The following is a 21,646-nucleotide window of genomic DNA, read 5'->3' as shown; positions in this document are numbered from 1 at the left end:
CCTGCTCAACTCCATCACTGCCAGCCAACTCACAGGTCAGTAACGGGACTTCGTTCTGGAGTTATGGAAGAAACTTCGGAATAAGAAATGCTTGATAACATTAAAAACAACTATTGTGTTTTCCTCTTTAGGTAATATAGGAGTGTCCCTCCTTAAGCAGCGTGTTTCTTGACCTCAGTCTCTTATTGCTTCCAGTCATTCAGTGTTAATTGAGTGTCTTGTCTCCTGTGCAGCCGTTGAGTAACAGTGTAGCCACAGTGTGCAGCCCTGCGGAGGTTAGTTGCCTGGACTCCTACAGCCTCTCTCAGCTGGAAAGTCTCCATCGCGGGTCCCTAAACCACGACGAATCCCTCGGGTTCCCTTCAAATGGTGCGGACCCCGACTGCCTCAACATGCTGGACGCCGGCTTCTACCACTCTGACCTGGGCCAGCTAGGAGGAGTGTGTGTCAACAAGGACTGCGAGCGGCCCTCCAAGAGACTCAAGATGGCCCTGCCTGACTCCTTTATCAATGACGTGTCTGTGGGTAACCTTGGCGTGGACTTCGAAGCACGACGGACAGCGGCGCACCACCACCGAATCACCGGCGCCAAAATGGCAGTGTCTGTCACAGACTTTGGGAGCTTGGCAGGCAGCGGCGAGCCCAACGGGTTTCTGGGAGCACATGCACGGCACCACACACAGCACACTGCGGCACTTCAGTCAGAGTGATCTTCTTCGTCTTCTTCCCTTCCCTTTTGAAACCCCTTAACCCGCTTGTACATAAGACTGACCTCACTGGAGAATTTGATTTGTTTAAATTCTATTATATATATATATATATATATCTATATATATGTATATGAATATACTTTTTTGTTTTCATTTTTTGTGTAATATGACATCAGTGATGTCTATCATATAGAACTAAAATCTTGATTTCTCTCAAGAGTTTATATAGCCATTTATTTTATTTTTGTTTTGCGGTCTTGAGATGTGTAACGTCCATGTACAGTGGGGCCCAGAGGCTGCAGTAGGAGAGTTGTGTATCTTCCTCCCTCAGATCTACACACATCTTCAGAGCTACAATACGTTATCCTGCCATTCTTTCCAGTTGCCAAAAAATGGCTTGGTTTTCTGCCTGTAGTGTTGGTATTTAGTTGCTTGTCTTGTTGTTTGAAGTGGTACTTTTTAAAAAAAAATTAGTGTTTGGTTTACAGGTACTTTTTTTTAGCAACCAGGCTGGTGCAAATGGTTTTATTTGCACCCAAATAAACCTGGCTAGACATTGTATGAAGAGCAACACTAGCGTGGAGATTAGCTTGGACATCAGGAAGTGTCGTGGCTTCAGCTGCTAAAGCTTTTCAGTTTGGTTTTCTTTTCTTATTCTGTTCTCCTGTGGAAGCTTGTCCGTAGTTGGATCTCTGCTTGTTTACTTTAAAACTGTTCAAAGTTGCCAAACTGGAACATGCAAATGTTTGCAACATATATTTTTTAATTTATCCAATAATAATATAATTTAGTCAAACCCAAATTATAGTACCAGATTCATAGTTTTTCTATTACATTTTTAAAATGGGTGACAAAAAAATACCTTTTGTAGAGTAAATAATGGGTGTCTCCTGGTTTTCCAGCTGGATATTGCAATTTTTGTTTAAAGCCTGCTTCTTTCTAGGAGGGTATCAGTCAGAGAAGAAAACCATAACAGCAATATTGCAATGCAAAGATATTGGTTGGGTTAATAGTCACTTAAACATAGACATCATCAAGCACTGTTAAGTTTGTATTTATTGCATTTACTTTAATCTTTGTGAGATTTTGTTTAATCCTTTTGAACTCATGCTTCTATTAGGCAAGCTTGGCTGTATACGTCTGTTTGTTAGTTGTAGTAAAAAAAAAAAAATCATGTTAGAATATGCTCCTAAATTAAGTGACGCCATTTTCAGACCACTTAGCAAGCTTGGGTAAACCTGCTAGCAGTATTATCACTTTATTTAAAGCCACTCGGTTTCTGTTTTGCCTAACCTGTACTGACTACAGAAGACCTTGGGAAATCTGGTCACGGATTTCTTTGAGTGTAGTAGCAGAAATGGAGCCATTTTCTCTTGACTGAAGTCCATAATTGTGAATTGTAAAATATTTAGCAGGTCATCGTCAGTTGATTGGATGCAGTAGTAGTGTTTACTTAATTTATCTATGCATTGTGCTATGATGATTAGTTTGTTTCAGGGGTACATCACGTTTGTCATGTTCATAGAGCTTGTAATTCACCATTATGTGTGTGTACAGACAGGATTCATGCCTATAAACCATCATTAAGTTTTATCATCCAGTAATTCAGTTTCCAAGCCCAGCATCTGAAAAGGTATTCACTTCTGCATTTCATGTAAATAATTAGCAAATAGCCTTTAAAAAGTCTATTAACTGACCTCTTACACTTGTGAATCTGTGTTAATACAAAGGTTTTAATTTGATTCCTTGTCAAAAGGCAATAATTTGTAGATATGTACAGATATTTTGGTTTTGCATTTTACCGGTTGACTTGGTGTTTGAATTTTCTTTTCTCTCTCTTTGGAAAGTCATGATACCCAAACCCCCCAGGACCCAGCTGAAACCACGCATGCCAGCTGTGTCTGTTTCTCAAGTGTACCACTGAAAACGGCTTTACCCGAAGACGTATTGATATTACTCAGTGTTGCAAATTTTTATTCAAAACTTGCAGCCATGTGTAAAAGACGCTCATCTTTCTTTCCTCGAAAAAACTCTTTTTACATGTCGTCTATATTTGTCTTGATGGTAAAGGGATGGCTGCTGCTCTAAGTGTGTGGAGAGCTAGTTTTCTCTTTTAATGCAATGTGCATAATGCAGTAGGTCCTCCAAGCTCTTCTAGCTTTAGCAGTGCAGTGATATTTATTTCACCTGTGGTTTGTACAAAGACTCAGAAAAACTGTCAGAATGTAAAGGCCATTAAGTAGTAGAAGTAGGTTTTTCACCACCCTGTGAACTCTCGAAAATGTGATATTTTATTGATATCTCTGGTATGAGACTTGTGTGTGCAAGAAAGCACTAAACAAATTTATTTTATATTTTGTATTGTGTTTTGAAGTTTAAAAAGGAAAACAATTATAGCAGTTGTGGTTTTGAAAAAGAAAACTCGAGTCCTTTGACGAAAACAAAAACACCTTTGTGAATAAAAACCTACAAAACTTAAAAATGTATATCCAGAAATATAGACAATCAAAACCTTCACTATGAGAAATGTTCAAGAAGCTATCTTTATTGTTTATAAGAATTGTACATAAACATTTGAGTTTTTTTTTTTCTTTTGTTAAACATTATTTTGTATTTTCTGTTGTACTTTAATACCTTGTGTACAGATCCAGAAATAAAGCTCTGGAAAAGGTTCAGAGATGACTGCATGTTTCTTTACCTTCACACAGAACCTCTAAATTCACTTATTCATATAGAAACATTGTGGGTTTTAGTACAGTGTTAATATCACAAACTGAAAGAAAACACCAGTAAGACTGAAACCTATGATGTGATTATTCATACAATTTCGTTGGGAGGGTTTCTACTAAAATTAGATTCAAATTCTGTCCTTTTTTAATGGAATGTGAATAACTACTTAATGCATCATGGTCTAATGATTAAAAGACTTCACTTGTCATGTAGCTTGAAAATTATATTCTTGACTTTGGAAACGGCACATGGAGAAAAAATATATAATCTCAGCTCAAGGTCACTTATTTGCTTGTTCTGGAGTTTTTAAACATAATACATGGTCTTCATCAGCAGCAGGAGTTTGCTCAGTTGTTACATAATCGTAGGTAGAAGTGCAAACATTTCCAATTTCCATAAATTACCATTTAGGAGAGTGCACGCTGCCTGTTACAGTTGATCCCGTTGTCAACAAATTCCCCCCCGGGGATCAATAAAGTATTTCTGAATTTAGGCATGTTTGCATAAAAGTTGAAAAAGTTGACCTGCTGATGAAGGCCGTGCGATATGAGTGGAAGCCAGCATGTAAGTGGACCTTGTCAGCTGCCGGTCAAGAATGAATGTTGAAGCTTAACTTAAAAGCAAATGTGGCTGAGAAGTCATAAAAGTGTTTGGAATCATGGAGAAATTTGATCCATATGCTGATGAAGACAGTCAAGTATGAAGCTAACAACTGCTGAGACTAAATACTTTTTAACATGTAAAGGTTAAATTTACACCATATACAAACAGATGGCTGCTCTGTTTTTACATCTGATCTACTACAGGCAATATAAAAGCTAAATCATTCGCTACCTTCATCTTCTGAGAGGAATGGGCAGAGTCAGAAAGTCCTCAGCCAGAGTCACTTCTACACCACTGTCCTGTAGCGCATCTTCAGCCTGCCTCTTGAGCTCTGACACCTCATCCTCGTCCCCTTCCTTCTGCAGGGAGCAGGGCTTGTACCTCTGACTGAAGTGGTACAGCACCAGCCTCCGCGCACAGCAAGCCCGAGCCACTGCCGCCGCCATTTCAGGTGTGCTGTGTCCGTGGTCCACGGCTTTCTCTCGGTGCTCGTTCGCGAGGGTGGCCTCGTGAACCAACATGTCTGCTCCATTGCACAACCTCAGTGGTCCTTCCCCGAGAACTGAGCTGCAGTCCCCGAAGATGCAGACTTTCCTTCCAGGAATGGCTTCTTCCAGTACCTCACTAGGCAGAACGACTCGTCCACTCTCCACCACAGTTACAGGCTCTCCAGCTTTCAGCTGTCCATAAAGCGGCCCTGGTTTCAAGCCTGGGGGGGACATAAAACTACACCATTTACAATAGTCCACAGGTTTCATTTGGAAGACATTTTCTAAGTAAAAGTAGCAATAACACAGTTTAGAAATACTACTGCCTTCAACATTTAACTGTGAAAGTACATAAATATTGGCAATGAAATATACTTAAAGTAGTAAAAGTACTGAAAAGTACTAAAAATGCAGAGTGGCTACTGTCAGCGTTACACTATTACATTATTATTGATGTATTAATATGTGAGGGGTTGTAGTTTAAATTTAAAACAATTGGCTTAAGTCTTGTGCGTAAAATCTTAATTTGCTGTTATTTATATATATATAAAATTATTATTATATATTACAATTACTACATTATGCCAAAAATGCACAAACTTGTTTTTTTCTTTCATTTGTATGTAACGCTCTTTTGTTTTTCACTTTGTGTATTTTTAGTGCTTTCAAGGGTAAAATTCCAACCATCAACTATTTTTTACCTGCCAATCTACCCTCACATCATATCCTGCAAACAGCATTGTTGTCTTAATAAAACATGTTGCACTTTTATGCTTACTATGTCCAATTAGAAACTCTATACCCTTAGCTGTGCAATCATCTACAATTACTTTATCTTCTCTCTTCACATTTCTGTCCAAGCGTCTAAATTAAGAAATACAGAAATAAAATATATATATAAAAAGACCTTTTACCTAGTTCTTTCAGAAGTTCAGTCTTCAGTCTTCCGGGTCGATCATGCTCCTGAATGCAAAAGCCAAATGAGGGGATTCGGTGAAACAACCTGAAGGCCTTGACCACAAACCTCTTGTCTTCGAAGAGGAGGTAAGAGTCACTGGAGACATCCAGGGAGATGGTCCTGCCCGGCTGCTCCTGTGGGTGCAGAGGGCCGCACTCAGCTGTCATCTGAGGAGGCGCAGAGCAAAACACTGAAGATTACATGAAACTTAAAAATACAACATTTGGACATAGAAGATATACACATTAACATTGTATAAATGATGCAAATAAAGTAAACAACATACACTGACCTCACAGAAATGATTGCAACCCTAACCCTAACCCTTTGCACTATACAGAGAGATAAGGTGTGATTTATCACCACACAGCAATACCACTAAAATCAATCACATACCTCCAGACTGAGCTGTCCCTCTTCTGGACTCTGGTCAGTTGTAGGCTCCAGCTCATGTACTGCAGCCACATACATAATACAGATGACATTAGAGTACATTAGAATGAAGTACAATAAAAAAAAAATGTGTAAATTATTAGACTAAAAGTAGTAACTTCTTCATTTGCTTTGTAAATAACAGCAAATAAAGAGGGCTGAAAAGTGTTGTAGTTTTCGTATATACACACATACATATATATCCACATATATCTATAAAAACATGATAGCTGTAGCATAGCTGTGGTTTAGTACTGAATGGTGAAACGTTGATTTGCTGTTGTATGAACTGAATAAAGCTTTTCATTCTGGGTGTTCAAGACATACATAAACACAGGGAGGGTCTTCTCTGCTGCTTGGCAAACTATTACCAGTGTTAAGACTGCATCAGTGTGGACACATTATGGATACATTTTGGACCTGCCTGCATAAGGGAAGAGCAGCTGTGAGCCTGTGAGGCCAAGTGTCACCCTTAGAAATTGCCGGAGGCCCCGGGGCCCGTAGATGTCCACGCGATTGAGGCTCTGCTGGGGGTCCGGGTTGGTGTTGAGGCTCACAGTGCACAGGAGACCAGGCAGACCAAACAGGTGATCTCCATGCAAGTGAGAGATGAAAACCTTGGTGATGCGACCTGGTTAGAAAACACAACATATTATATCATATTACAGGTGCTACAGTGGGAATGTGCAGAGAGCAGGTTATTGAAATAATCATAGATGACACATCATGGAAGTAAATTAGGCTGGAAGTAGTAATACTGGATTAAAATGCAGGAAATAAAGAAGGCTAGCATGTCTTGTAGTTTTCACATCAGTGATTAATTGACTGTCTTTAATCTTCTAGAGTCTAGACTGTGCCAGAGTTATGATAAGGCATTAAACTGTCTCTCAAACTTGAACTCACTTGCCTGAGATGAAAAAAGTCATGTTCAAGCAGTGGTGGATACATTATTCCCCATTTTCTGCTACTTTATCCTTCTACTCCATTTTATTTCACGTCAGATTATTTATACATATGTTTAATCAACAAAGAAATGATGATGTATGAATATTATAGATAAGAATAAGCTACCCAGTATACTAAAAAAAAAAACAGCTGCCTCCAGCCTGCATAATAAGCACATTTACTTTTTGTTCTTATTAAAGTATATTTTGACGCTACTACCTTTATACTTCTTCTCCTTCTAACAGAGTATTTCTGTTCTGAATATCTTGGTCCCCCACCCTCCTGAAGGTCCCCAAGTCATAGCACCCAAGAAACTTTTCATTCTTCCGCCAATGAGTAAAAAGTAAACTATGTGCCCCCACGCGCTACTGAAATGCACTCCAGTTCTGTCAATAAATCCTGAAAATTCCTCCTAATATCTTACTCCTCTCCTGTGTGTGTGGTGTGCCGTGTGTGGTTGTGTGTGTGTGTGCGTGTGTGTGTGTGGAAAGAGAGCAATTTGAGTGGCGGGCACATTTGAATAAACGGTTTATTCAAGACTGAGCTTCAATAGCTTTAAAGGCTGCAGCGACTCACCGGCTCTGAGTTGGCTCTTCATCAGCTGTGTCTGGGTTCCCTCCCCGCAGTCAAACAGCCAGCACTGGCCCTCCGTCCGCAGCACCAGGGCCGAGGCCCCGCGGTGAGGGGACGGGTAGGCCGAGCCGGTCCCGAGGAAGGTCACATCCATGCTCATCCTCCTCCCCAGGTTCCAGGAGCACCGGTGAGACCCGACCACAGCTACACACCGACACTGCTGCGGCCGAGGCGGCGTGCCATGCTCACTGTAAACAGTCGCACGGTGATGACGCAACACGAGCGACGGTGCGGCGTTCACGTTAAGTCGGATTTCTTCCAAGTGATGGTAGGTTCAAGTACAATTCATGGCTCGTAACATACAAGCATACAAAGACTAGGACTGGATTAAAACAAATGCAACACAACAGAATCTGGATGACTACAGCTGCTCAGGCACGGAACACATAAAGACATTTCAGCCAGTATAAAACAGTTTTTATTCTGCACTTTCAACAGCACATAGCACAAATATGTTGCTCTCTGAGTACAAACCATAGACCAACGCTGAGGCAATATTACTGTGTAACAAAAATAAACTTCAAAAACACAAACAAGAAGGACACAGCACTATATGAATGCACACTTCAGTGACACATGGTAAATGTTCCTTATGGGGACGACAAGAATCACATGATCACAGTAAAAACTCATACTCGATTACAATTATTGAGAACTGGATAGACAGGTGACACGACAGGTAATGCAGTTAAACTGTTTCTCAGTCCTTTCTTTAAATAAAACTATTTAAAAATATAGATAAGTAGATAACGTTGTCTTTAATAATATGTGTTCACAACCTGAAGTCTATCAGAGAAAAAGCTGCACATTGACCACTACGCAATTGCTCATAGTGCTGTTGTTTCTCAGCTCTGCCTGCAGCATGCTGTGAGGTCTACATCAGGAACATTACGTGATTATGAACACATACTGAACATCGTGCAGGCACTTCAATGCAGGTGGTTAAAAGGTCCTAATACAATATCCTGAGATTAAAATTTACACAGCAGCCTAGAATATATATTTAAACACATTAAAGACTCATGCATGATACTGCCAATGCCCTTAAAAGCTGTGTGTAAGGCAATAGTACAAATACAATAGACTAATTGGTAGTTTTAATGTAATGTGTTACTTTTTCAGACTTAAACACATGTTAGCTGTACGGTTGTATGTGTTTATGGTCAGGGTTTCTTAATTCTCACATTTTACATTGAACACATCATTTTAGATCTTTAGCTCACTTATTATAATAGACTGCAGCCAGAAAGAGTACAGAGCAAAGTGAAAGATCTTGGCAGGTGCACTGTCACATGTCTCACTGAAATAATTGCAATACATTAATCTGAAATATAGATAGATTATAGAATTTAAATATAGAATTTTAGGAAAACATAACTGGAATAAAGTTAATAAAATATATTGAACTATATGATGGGCTTGAGGATGCTGCCATCTGCTATAACTGTGACTATTTAACTGTATAGCTGACAGGAGAACACTGGATGGTTAATGTATAAGAAGTTAGACCTTTCACATCAAAAATAAGCACTCACTACCAATGTTTGTATACATACATAATACAATACAATACAAAAATGAGTGAAATTTCAGATAGTTATAGCTGACGGTGATAGCATTACTTGGTTTTACATCAAGTACTGTACGTTAACAGTGCCAGTAAGGATGGTTTTGGGACATGGACATGAGCAGAAAGTTTTTTTCAGAATGTGTGGTGATGATGAAAACCACATTAAAAAGGTCAAAATGTCAGTTTCAAGAAGTTTCCTTGAAAAGCTACTTGGTCACTATCTTTTTATGCCAATAATACGAATTTTAAATAGCCCGGAGTGTAAATTATGAGTAAATGACATCATGCACCACAAATCGGAAAGTCCCAGAAAACTTGAGGGTCTGCATTAAATCAACACTTAATGGTTGTACTGTTTGCCGCTGCCTTTTATTAAAACAAATTGACTATTTATTCATATCTTGCACTGCACTGTATTTTTTATTCTTCTGGTTCATCTGTATTATCCTTATTTCTTTTAATATTGGCTTGTGTTTTTGTTAACGCCTTTTATCTTTTATGTACAACACTTTGAATTGCCTTGTTGAAAGATGTTATATAAATATAGTTGCATAAGCAAAGCCTTACCTTTTTGTTGTGTCAATATTAGATAATGTGACTGTGTTATAAGTTATTATAAATGATCATCGTACATGATTATAGCGTATAAGTCTGTTGTTTTGTTGAATATGGAGCAAAGCCCATACACCAACCTGCCAAAACACACATGGATGTCCTTAACACAACTTTATAAATACTCTTTCAGCAAACAGTCTCAGTTTCCACAAAAGGACATGTACAGTAAACAAAATATAATTCAAATAAAAAATAATGTTTATCCAATCATTTGATACTGCACATTGTTTCTTTATATTTAGGGTATTGTTTGTATATCACACTTAACCAAGAGTTCATTTTAGGGATTCTTGGAGTTCTTACCAAAACGCATTAAAGGAGTGTCAATGACAGGCTTTCAAATGAATATACAGCACAATGACAAAACATCTAAACACACCCCCAAAAATAAAATTACTTCAGAGGAATAAACACGTGTCGAAAACCCTTCACACAAATAAAATGTTGGAGTGGAGGTTGGTTGCTAACACGTTTTTAGATATAAATTTCATGTAATTTCCCTTCATTAAACCATTTTCTACAGTCTTTCTCTAAATCTCACTCCAACTCTCCCCTGAGTAGCATTGTTTCTGCTCTTCCTCTCCTAATTTGAACACAAAGGCTGAATACTGTAACCCTCCGCTCTACTAGACCTGCTCTGCCACCGGAGGTCCACTTGTTGTGAAAAAAGGCAATGTCTATACTGCATGTTAAAATTTGTGCATTAAGTTTGGCAATTTCCAGGTAGCTACATATAGTCACAATAGTAGTAAGTGGACTTATTGGTGGTGCTAATCAAAGACTACCTTCTGCATCAGGAGTGTACACAACAAAACTATTTTGCATCAAATTAGAATCAGTATTACATTAAATATGGAGTGACTGCCTTTGAAAATAGCATGACCTTTCCTGACAAAAGGGTATTTTATGACAAATATATAAATGTATCTCAAGGTTTCAACAATGAAACCAGATTTCCACACTGCCTTTTTCCACCACTAGGTGGCCCTCCAGGGACAGTACAGGTTTACATGTGATGTAGAGGTGATAAAGAACTCGGATGTGAAGAAGCCATTTCCCACTTTACCTTTTCACAGATCTAATAAGACTGCTTTAGTGCAAATGCAGTAAGTGAAAAGCAGCAGAAAGGGGCTTCTACTGCCTTTTCTCATAAGCAGATGTTTGCACTAAGAGAACAAAGGTCATCTCAAAAGATCTGTGATTAAGACTTAAGTGGAAAACAAAGGAAGAGTGACAGTGTGACATGGGGCACAGTGAGAGCCGGTTCTACTTCGAGTCAGTCTTGGGGGTGAAGCTGACGCCTGGCCAGTCGTAGGTGTCTGGCAGGAAGGAGTCGTAGTTCGTGTCCCACACAGTGGCACGTACAAAGGCGTTTTTGTCCACTGGCTCAGGGTAGCGGAACGCCATGCCTTTAGCATAGACATACTCCACCACCTATAGCAAGAAAGAGGAAGTTTAGCATTGACTCATACTGAGAGGCAGACACAAAAAGAAAGGTCAGACACATTATTAAACAGGACACAATTTAAAACACACAATTATTAAAAGCCAACTAGCTTAATGTTATGCGTTACTATTTTTGTTTGGCTGTGGTGGATATGGTCGTAGATTTTCAAAACCAGATGACGATAGAAGAGGCTAAATTTAAGCAGGAACAGTTAAGGTTTGGACTAACATTAACAGGTTTATCAATAGACGAAACATTCAGCTAGTTAAAAATTGTCATTTTCAAGAGACTTGCCTTGACAGCCATCTGGACCGAGACCTCTCTGATGTTGGAGAGAGGAGGATAGAGTCTGCCTTCTTCCAGCTCTTTATCCGTCAGCTGCTCTGAAAGAGTCTGAAAAGAGTATAAAAATACTTTAGGCTGAAGATGAATTACTAGGGGCCAAAAAACAGGGACTAAAAAACTACTATTATTATTTGTCTAAAGCATATTTCTCAGTTCTTCAGTCATCTAAATCTAAATATAAACGTGCTTCTGAATAAGACAAAATAAGAAGTGTCAGGTGAAGTGACAGAAATGACCAAATCACTGTTACTAATAATCAACATGCAGCAATGTGTCTTCTTCATGCACAACATTTCAGTATTAAACAACAACAAACAAACAAAAAACATAGATGGAAGAAGTGCAAAGCAGGAACAGTCTTTTAAAAGTTCCTCATCTGTTAGTTATTAAGCCAGAGTCTAGAAAGAGAGGGAACAGGAGACATCAGAAGGGTTAAAGAGGGTTAATTCGCCCCTATACAGCGTATGTATACATAAACAGAGTCAGCAAGAAAGTGCAAGCTGGGGTGAGAGCGAGGTAAAGATTGACTTCAGAAGGTTTAAGGCAGAGACAGACTGAAAAAAACACTCGTGATTTCAGACCTTGGCAGCCTCGAGGAATACTGTGTCACTGATGTGTCTCACTCCACTCAGGATCACAGCCAAGGCCACACCTGCAACACACATACAGCATGTGTTTTAAAACATTTTCTTTTTGTGTGTTGTTTATCGTCCAATGTTTTTGTCTGGCGTAGTGCAAACACTAGGCTTTGGTTTCTTCTTCACACTGAAAGTTATTGAGTCGTGTTTTGACATCCAGGGAATCCGTAATTCATACTCTCTTCTGGTCATAAAAATAAATTGTGAAAATTCATTTTCTTTTTTCTTTCACCTGGGAAGATGTAAGCGTTGTTCCCCTGTCCTGGAGTGAAGACGCGGCCATCACTCAGGGTCACTGGGCCGAACGGACTGCCACTGGCGAAAAGGCATCTACCCTGTGGGACAAAGAAAAAAAAGAAAGGGTGAAAGACTGATGGGGGAAAACAGAAAGGCCAATAACAGGGAGCGTGAAGCAGAAAGAGCTGTGTACGTCAGTGAGTGTGTAGGCATCCTCTGCTGTGCACTCTGCTTTAGTGGTTGGGTTACTCAGGGCAAAGATGATTGGTCGTTCGTTCAGGGTTCCCATGGACCTTAAGACGTCGTGGGTGAACAGACGTCCAGCTCCTGACACACCTGGAAGAAGGAAAGAGAAATGCTGGTCACCCTGTGCTTGCGATCAATCATTAAAGCTGAAGAGGAGCTCGCAATTACAGCACACTGAGCCATGACAGCGTGATTTAAGAGTTTGGATAATAATCGGATAATAAGCTTTGATCAAATTAAGGACGTATTTATTATTTTATTCAGTTTCTGTTTTTTGATTAATGGCTTACAATGCATATTACAAACTGTACTGCGAGGAAAATGAGTTTCTTACCAATGATAGCTGTGGGTTTAATGGTGTTGACAGCATCTAGGAAGCTCTGTACACTCCCGGGACTGTCATGGACAAACGCCTCCTGGTTAGAGTCCGTTTCCTGCGGTCTGTCCTGGAGTCACATATAGTACATTGTTGGTATCAATAAATCAATAAGAATACAGTAGTGAGCCAGACAGGAAGCCATACAGACATATAATGTGTGTTCTGGTCGTTAATGTCTGTGTCACACACACACTAACCTTTACAAGTAGGCCATGTTTATCATACATCCAGATCTTTTTTCTGGCATCAGCTTGGGTCATGCCCCTCTCCATCATGGCCATAACAATCAGATTGGCAATACCAAGGGCAGCCTAATGAGAAAATAACCTTATCAAGTTAAACATTCAGTGTTTAGACAGTGTATCCAGAGTGAAACTTTAACCCTTACTTTCAACAAGAGAATGACTAAGCTAATCCACATTTTCCCATAAACATTCTGATCAATCCGTAGCACATCTTTAATACGTTTTAAGTTCTTAAGTAATTTGTTATTTCTTATTGGAAAAACCAGCTCTGGCCAGTAGGGGGCAGCATGGCTCTAACAATACTGCATCACTATCTTGTTGCTGCTGTTCAAATTCCGCCAGGTGCAAATTCAAAAAATGCACTGCATACTGTAGAAATAGTATATATATACTTATATTTTATATATTTTATACGATCTTAACTTAATTATCTGTTATGTTCTGTGTGTGTAGCATGGAGAGACTACAACTTTCTTCTCACTGTGCAACCTTGTGTTGTATAATGACAAAATAAATTACTTGGAACGAATGAGAATATTTTCTGGTTTGACTGATTAATGGATAAATATAATCTTACCTCTCCAGCTCCCAGGAAAAGCACCCGGTGTTCAGTGATGGGTTTGCCAATGGCTCTCTGAGCTGCTAACAGACCAGCAAGAGCTACAGACGCAGTGCCTGCAAACATAAAGAAGACAACAGAAGAAAACAGATTAATCACATCATTTGTTTTAAGGTAGGGAGATGGCATGGGTCTCCATTCACTTGATGGAAATTAGAAAGTTATGTTGTGCTTGTCTTAGTTTGATTTGAATCTTTCCGCTCCCAGTTCTCAAACCACAGCTGCTGTAGTTCCTTGACATTTTAAAAAGTCACCACAGCAAACTGCATTACCTTGCAGCACTAATGTGACTTAAAGGTCACAATATGTCCACTGTAATGGATTACATAATTCAAGCACATTTCAGGTTTTGCATTTTTATGGTGAAATGAAAAGAAGGTTGAAAATCATTTAAAAAACCTTTTAAAAAGGTCTCCCACAAATGTATAATTTAAAGGGATATGCAAATTGCAGGGATTGGTGGAAACATACCGTCAAGAATGGTTCTCTAAGCAACATACAACTGAACTGTTGGTTTTAACTGAATAGATTAACTGGCATTACTACAAAGTGCAACTCCAAAGTGCTGTGTGAAGGATTATATGTGAACCTTGGATATCATCGTTGAAGGTGCAGTACTTCTCCCTGTACTTCCTGAGGAAGCGAAAAGCATTGTGGTTCCCAAAGTCCTCAAACTGGATCAGTGTGTCCTGCCCGTACTTCTCCACCACCGCTTCCATGAACTCATCAATCAGATCATCGTAGGCTTGAGAGCGATCTCGCTTCTGGTACAGGCCCATGTACAGCGGATCCTTGAGGAGAGTCTGATTGGAGGGCAAGGACAGATATAAATAAATATAAATATATAAGCATGTACACATATACAGTTTACAGAAAACATACACATAGCTTTCCTACCTCATTGTCTGTGCCAACATCTATCGCCACAGGCAGACATCGCTCGGGTCTTATGCCAGCACAGGCAGTGTACAGGCAAAGTTTTCCGACAGGGATGCCCATTCCATAAACACCCAGGTCTCCTAATCCTAAAATTCGCTCTCCATCAGTTACTACTACTGCCTACAGAGAGAGAGAGAGGCAGTGGAAAAGAAGTACACCAGTCAGCAAAACTGCAGATTAACATTTTATAAGCTGTGAGCAATATTAAACCTGACCTTAGCCAGGTGAATGTAGAAAATGTGGACTGTGATAGATCAATTAACTTTCCTAGACTTACTATATTTACAACTTGATCTCTATTTATTCATATCTGTAAGGCCTAAAGTCTGTAAGTGACTGACTCCATATTCACAGTTTTCCAATTTGGCCCAAAGAGTCTACTCACTGCAACATTAGTCTCTGGCCAGTTGTCCAGGATGGAACGGACGTGTCCTCTGTCCCGAATGGAGATAAACAAGCCTCTGGTGAGAGAAACAAGGTGGTAGTTGACTACTTTAATAATTGTAGTACGATTCTACCAAATAGGTAAACATATCTCCACTATAATAACATCCTGAACATTATGAATTTTGTGCACATAATGCCTATAGCAGGTAGCAATCTAGACTGCATGCTTTAAGTTAAAATTCTTCTTCTTTGTCTTCCTGAAAGTGCAACATGTACAGTATGTCTGCCACCAAAGTAAACCTACATTGAAGGCTCAGCTTTACTGCATGCTTACTTGGGTCTCCTAAAGATGTGTCCATACTGTGTGCAGGCCAGGCCTACAGTGGGAGTGTAGACAATTGGCATCAATTCCTCAATGTCTTCCATCAACACCCTATAGAAAAGCCTCTCATTCCTTTCCTGGATGCCCATCAAGTAGACGTACCTGTGCGGAAAAGGAGAATAAATGGAAGACAGAGAGAAAGAGTTCAACTGTATCTTTAAAATGAATTTAGGATTAATAACAAAACAGAGGAGGTCATGCTGTGGCTGTTCTTTCCAGTGCTTTGCACAAAATGTGTCCTTACTTCCCTAGGGGATCAGTCATCTTCTTCAGATTATTCTGAAAGCGCATTGCTTGAGTGTCCTGAGTCTCCACTTTGGGAGGCAACAGACCATGTATTCCCAACATTTGTCTCTCCTGCAGAGTGAAGGCCATGCCCTTGGGAGAAAAAAAGAGGTGTGAGTATGGTTACAAAGAGAATGTACCGTATGTATCTGCCTTGTGTCAGCTGCTGATTGTTAAAGAATAATGCTAAGTCAAGTTAACTTAAGTGACTTAAGAGTTCAACTGGCAGAATTCATTTTTGAGAAGTGCTATCCTGTTATTTCTAAGTAGGACTCCTGTATTAACTCCTGTTAATTCGACACATTTTACCAAATTAAAGAACAAGTCTTATCTTACAGGAAATCAAAACTTCTTAGTGAAATACATTCTCTGTGGGACAATGGCAAAGGAGGGGCCATTGAAAGTTGTTTGATACAATATTTTGCCTTTTATATTGTATGTACTGTCTGTAAAGGTTATATATGTATTTTATATACCTCACTTAATACGTTTAAATATGATCTCTCTGGTACAAACGTGCTTCTTTTAACTTTCATACTTAAAATAACAATAATTGCCCTCTGTAACTACTGATGCTTCTTCAGTTATTTATTTCTTTTTATTTACTTATTGTTTTATTTGTTTTTAACTGTTTTTATTTTATTTTTTTATCTTTTGATTGTTTTGTTGTATAGTACACTTGTACACTATTTGCTATTGCTGTGGTCATTGTTATTTGTATGTTTTCTATATGTGAAACACTTAATAAAGTATTGTTTAAAAAGAATTAACAATAATTAATTAAATAATGAATAAATATCCCTCAATAAAATAAAAAATAAAAACTGAACCAATTTTGAGAACCTGTTGCAAAATATGTTCACATACCATGATACAATTTTGTCACCAGAGGGCACATTGCATTACCTATTGGTCCTAAGACTGGTAGGTTAACCTATAGACTCTAACCTTTAAAAGAAAGGCAGCTGAGTGAAAAAGGGGGAGACCAGATGAAAGCAATTTTGCAGTTGGGGAAAGAAAGGAAAAGACGTAAGAGAGGGGAGTAGCCTCAAAGAAGCCAATGAAGAGGACTCTGGGCAGGAACACCCCATGTATGAAAGAGAGGATGGGGGAGGACGGATACGAAGTGTACATGTTCCTGCAGTATATGTGTATGTAGGTTTACACGTCTGTCTGTGAATGACATATGGGTGAAACACATGGAAGCCATAACCTCTGGGGCTGGGGAAGGGGCTGATTATTTTGTTGAGAGTGATGAATGCTGGGGGCTCCCCTGGCAAAATGCTGAGTCATGCTGATGGAGCATTTTGCTTCACTCCACTCTAGTGCGCGATAATGCAACATGCTGCAAAGTGCAAACCTGTGCAAATGTAGTTTTTGGTTTTCTCTTTTACATGGAATTGAAAGTTTCCACATGTCACAGGTTTCATTGTTCAAATGGTTGTTTTGCATTTATTTTCAGTGCTTTGAGTGATTCTAACTCGTCCCAAAAAAGAAGCCTGAGCTATATAATGTAAATAATGTATATTTATACTGTTTGTGCATGTATTTCTCTAAATAATGTATATCATATGATTTGAGTTTGTGCTTATATATGTTGAAAGTGAGGTGAAACACCTCATACTTTCTTTTAAAAAAAACCCCAAACTATGTAAAATTCACGGTTTCAAAACAAAATCAACGTGTTAGTGAAATTGGCCAAAATGGATCATCCATCCTGCTCAATTTTACATAAAATCATTTTAGTTTAATTGAATTTATTTTAAGTCTAAAAAGGTAGAGGGATGTATGATTCAATGCCCTACAAAAAAAATATCTTGTTGACAATGTAATGTAATAAACAATGCAGCTGTGCAACACTATGACCTTTACTGTTGGGGGATGACAATGTAGTCTGCTGATGCGAGTCACATCTGCTCTGGCAGATATGGTCTTCCTATGAGTAACCAGAATGTTGATGTTTGTGTCTGGCTTCATGCAGTTTTAATTGTTTTTAGATGCAAGGCACAACAACTTTAACGCTAGAAGAGATGCTTAAAATTTCTACTCACAGCTTTTTCACACTTGAGTTAGTTTTGATAAACAGAGTTTCTAAACTAGACTCAAAGAAAAAAAGAAATGAACATAGTGAGGATTTAGGCCGGAAGTGCAATGTAAGTGTAGTTTCTGTTTGTACAGTATTTCTAGGACCATTACCCAACTAGCCTGTGACCAGTTTACATGTTGGTTGGAATGTTTATATTTAGCACAACATGTGCAGTTTAAGCTAAGTTTAGCATAACATGCACAGAATGAGATCGGGGGAGTTCAAGCAGCTACAGCCTCAGGTTACAAATGCCATGTGTAACTTCTTAGTAGCTGGAAAAAACTGACAAGAAAGAAACCAAACAATGTGATATCTGTAATGGATATTAGATACATATTACAGAGCAACTTACACCAGCTGAATAAAGTATGCATTGTTTGTCATATGAAGTCCCCACCTCGCCACAGTAATGCAGTAACGCCACTGTTGGGTGTGGTTACAGGTGCACAGCAAGACAAGTTTATTTGTATAGCACCAAAACAAGTCCAAGTGCTTTACATAAGGCATGACGAATCATTAAAGGAATATAAAGAGCTGAATAAAATATAAAAGAAAAGAAAAAGGAGTAAATGATGATGATGATTTAACAAACATTTCACACAGTGGGACTGCACCCACTGTGATGCTGGGTGTGGTTAGCCAGGTCTTCTCAGCCGTCTGTCAAGCTATTATTTGATAACAAATTTGTTTAGTAATGTATTATTAATAATTAATATTATCTGAGCAGATTATATCAGCATTTGTCAGTAATTCTAGTTCAAGGCAAAGGGTTCAGAAAACAAAATCATGTTCAGGTTTATAACAATAATTATATGATTAGCTAGAAAGCAAATTAGAAAAAGGAATATATGTTGGTATTGGTAGCTTCTGTGGAAGTACAGCAGCACTGGGTAGATTAAAATCCCATGATCAATTAGTTAAGCTTCCCAAATGCCTGAAAACCATCCCCTGAAGGTCTCAAGTTAGATCATGTGTAAGAAATGAGACCAAGTCAGACAGCAGAGGAAAATGAACAGCAGCTCCAACCCAGCTGCTAAAAAACCTTTGACTCAGTTATTCTAGTTTTTCAGCAGTACCAATCACTGGCTTAGGGAGAAGATTAACAGATGCAGCTCTTGACTGCACTTTATAATGTTGTACTACACTGCTCTGTGCAAGTGACTGCATATTTGGTGCTCTTTACGTGTGAATGCTGACATTTTCTACTTTCGGGGATCATTTAAAATTTCTTCCAGCCTGCAGAAATTGTAATATATTTGTGTTCATTAAGATATAGAAATATATCGTTATAAAAAGGCTGTCAGACATGTCAGAACCTTCAATTCATTTCCTGTCTGTCACACTACAACACAGCTCTCTGCTATTCTTATCCAGGGATAACAGAAATATTGACAGCTAGAAGATGTGTGAGTGTAAGAGGGTTGAAAGAATGGAAAAATATAAGGATAATCAACCCTTCAACAGTCAACAGCCGAAAACTTGGTCAAAAGGTTTTCTCCAGTTATAATTTGCAATACATTTAGTTTATCCATTGTAACTAAAGAATATTATGAAATGATTATGATATGCTTTTTCTGTGTCAGGGTGGAAAATAATTGTAATGCATATGCCAATTAGCCAACACGACATGTTTGGCATGAATCTAGCACAAATGGGCTGACACGCTGAGAGACATGTTAATAAAGCTGCCATCTCTTTAACGATTACGCCTGTTCAAACGCTGACACGTGCGCACAATGGAAAGTAATCCACTCACTTTGTTGGTGCGAGGGTTGAGCATGAGGGGTTTGCCCTTGTCTTTGGTGTGTGCCCATCTGCAAACAGAGACACAGGGCCTCAGGGACCAGGATGTTCTCAACCTGGATAACATGGTGGACAGTCACTGGTCTGGAAGGTCCACTGGTAGAGAGCTGCTGAGGAGGGGAAGAGAAACATAGTTGACAAAACAACCTACTGTTTTCCAGAGACATGATTATCCATTTCCTTCTTCGTCTTCCTGCTTGGGAGGATTCATATTAGCATGGACAAACACTTCATTTCTGTGGGCTTTTGCCTGTTTTAAAGCCTAAACATTCCCAACATGTGCATATTAACTGATTATAGGAGTTTGGGGAAGTCTTAACTATAAAATAAATGTACTGTCGTCTCTTACAGTTGGCTTCCCACAAGATTCAAATATAAAAAAACTCACTAATCAATTTGAATGCTTATGGTGTGAATGTGAAACTACTCCTTAGTGTCAACTGGTTGTTAAGAGTTATTGCTTTAATGTTAAACTAATCTTGCGTCTGAAAGTGAAGACCTACCACAACCTTTGAACATATGACATCTTCAGACTCTTATTGTACTTTGGTATGACATTAAGCTATCAGCAGTGAAGACTGTCAGTGAGTCTACTGACACACACTTCGCAGAACCCTACACATTCACTTGGTGTGTGTACAGACAGTCCCACACTCAAGGATTACAGATGCAGTGGCTGGTCATTAATCTGGACGTGGACAGAAGTGATTTAGTGGATGATCTGAGAAACAAAGCTTTGAAAGATTGCAATAATCCTTTCGCACTGAGCTCCACATGAAGACAGAACGAGATAAATCATGGTGACATCAGTCGACAGGAAAGATGGGAAGACAGACAGATGACATATATCACAGGTTGGAAGCAAGACTGAAACTAACATTTAAAAACCCTATGTGGCATCTTCAGAGTGTACCTGAGGGAATAAATGATTTATACTATTTTAGGAGTGAAGATAAATCAGCATCATAAATAAATACACAAGGCAGTGACATAGTAGATTTTTCCTAAAATGATTTCTCATCAACAACCAATACAGCATGTTCACTGTACATGAGGGCCTCTATCCTACTTTCAGCTGCTGCTGTTTGCCTGGAATAGTATCTTCATTGTAAGAGCCATGTCATGCATGTGACTGTGATTCACTGCTATGTGGTGTTCTGCTGTGCTGTGGCGGGTGAAAAGAGGCCACTTGAACCCCTCGTGGTAATTACGTTAGCAAAAGATCATCCCGACTATGAAACCAGAGAGTAAATGCTGCCTGAACTATTTTTTATTTGGTTATCCAGCCCGAACCTTCTTCCCCTTCTCGCCTCCCTTAATGTCAGGACCTGACCCTGAGGAAATGCAACTGGACCTGTAAGCAAGTTAGGTTGAGAACCGCAACGTGAGCATTATTGCATGCAGTTTCTATTTTAGTTTGTAGTTTAGTGACCGAGGCAAGCGGATCTCTGAAAGAAGCATTGCTGTGAAATGCACAAAGAAACGACACTCAGCTGCAGTCAAATAAGCCATATCTAATTTTCATTCTAATCTATACATATAGGCGGATTACACAGTAAAAACAAAGGCTTGATGAAGGATGAACTCCTTTGAGTGATTTCGTAGCCTGGAACAACATACAGCTGAGCTCAGGTGGCAAAAGCACAAACAGGGTAGCAGCACTCATCTGTGCTGTTGTCCTGCCCTCCTCCATTCCTCACTTCACTGTCCTTACTTATCTACCCATCTTATCAAAGTAATAATGACCCACACAAAGTAACAGGAAGGTATAAATAAAGCAACTATATATATAAAACCATTCAAACAAAATGCCACTCGCATGCTACAACATAACAAAGGGTGCTTGCAACAGTTACTTTTTATTTAACGTTATATTTACCCATTACCCACTGTCACTGACTGCATTACATTAATGCACCCACGT

The 21,646-nt window shown here is 39.0% G+C and overlaps 3 protein-coding genes across 4 annotated transcripts in view; 1 reads left to right on the top strand and 2 right to left on the bottom strand.

Moving 5' to 3' along the window:
• mier3b (mesoderm induction early response 1, family member 3 b) overlaps window positions 1-3,385 on the top strand; it is a 17,851-nt gene extending 14,466 nt beyond the window's left edge. The window contains 1 exon segment of the mRNA XM_035658363.1: window positions 234-3,385. Within this exon segment, the coding sequence (XP_035514256.1) occupies window positions 234-710 (477 nt within the window). The 3' untranslated portion in view covers window positions 711-3,385.
• On the bottom strand, window positions 3,236-7,716 carry elac1 (elaC ribonuclease Z 1). The gene is made up of 5 exons (XM_035658362.1): window positions 7,443-7,716; window positions 6,346-6,552; window positions 5,886-5,944; window positions 5,446-5,656; window positions 3,236-4,752 (listed from the first exon to the last, which is right to left on the bottom strand). Exons 1-5 carry the CDS (start codon window positions 7,597-7,599, stop codon window positions 4,277-4,279), a joined length of 1,110 nt encoding a protein of 369 aa, XP_035514255.1. The 5' UTR covers window positions 7,600-7,716; the 3' UTR covers window positions 3,236-4,276.
• Window positions 7,717-7,899: 183 nt separating this feature from the next.
• me2 (malic enzyme 2, NAD(+)-dependent, mitochondrial) overlaps window positions 7,900-21,646 on the bottom strand; it is a 16,151-nt gene continuing 2,404 nt past the window's right edge. Inside the window, exons 2-15 of one of the 2 annotated variants that reach the window (XM_035657927.1) lie at window positions 19,676-19,829; window positions 15,793-15,926; window positions 15,501-15,650; window positions 15,165-15,240; window positions 14,738-14,899; window positions 14,430-14,643; window positions 13,799-13,896; window positions 13,174-13,287; window positions 12,932-13,043; window positions 12,545-12,687; window positions 12,347-12,449; window positions 12,058-12,128; window positions 11,426-11,524; window positions 7,900-11,118 (exon numbers count right to left, since the gene is read on the bottom strand). In XM_035657927.1, coding sequence (XP_035513820.1) covers window positions 10,951-11,118; window positions 11,426-11,524; window positions 12,058-12,128; window positions 12,347-12,449; window positions 12,545-12,687; window positions 12,932-13,043; window positions 13,174-13,287; window positions 13,799-13,896; window positions 14,430-14,643; window positions 14,738-14,899; window positions 15,165-15,240; window positions 15,501-15,650; window positions 15,793-15,926; window positions 19,676-19,789 — 1,758 coding nt within the window. In that variant the 5' untranslated portion in view covers window positions 19,790-19,829 and the 3' untranslated portion in view covers window positions 7,900-10,950. Of the gene's footprint in view, window positions 11,119-11,425; window positions 11,525-12,057; window positions 12,129-12,346; window positions 12,450-12,544; window positions 12,688-12,931; window positions 13,044-13,173; window positions 13,288-13,798; window positions 13,897-14,429; window positions 14,644-14,737; window positions 14,900-15,164; window positions 15,241-15,500; window positions 15,651-15,792; window positions 15,927-19,675; window positions 19,833-21,646 lie in introns of both variants that reach the window. The other variant, XM_035657926.1, reaches the window with a different exon arrangement.

Source organism: Morone saxatilis, unplaced genomic scaffold (genome assembly GCF_004916995.1).
Source record: "Morone saxatilis isolate NCDOM2014 unplaced genomic scaffold, NCSU_SB_2.0 Contig16, whole genome shotgun sequence".
NCBI lineage: Eukaryota > Metazoa > Chordata > Actinopteri > Moronidae > Morone > Morone saxatilis.
This window is presented reverse-complemented; position numbering and strand designations above follow the sequence as displayed.

Coding starts and splice junctions, on each gene's coding strand:
- elac1 (XM_035658362.1), bottom strand. CDS start 7,599: ATGAGCATGGATGTGACCTTCCTCGGGACCGGCTCGGCCTACCCGTCC. Junction 5,657..5,885: donor AGGGACAGCTCAGTCTGGAG/GTATGTGATTGA, acceptor GCGCCTCCTCAG/ATGACAGCTGAGTGCGGCCC. Junction 4,753..5,445: donor TGAACTTCTGAAAGAACTAG/GTAAAAGGTCTT, acceptor TGTCCCCCCCAG/GCTTGAAACCAGGGCCGCTT.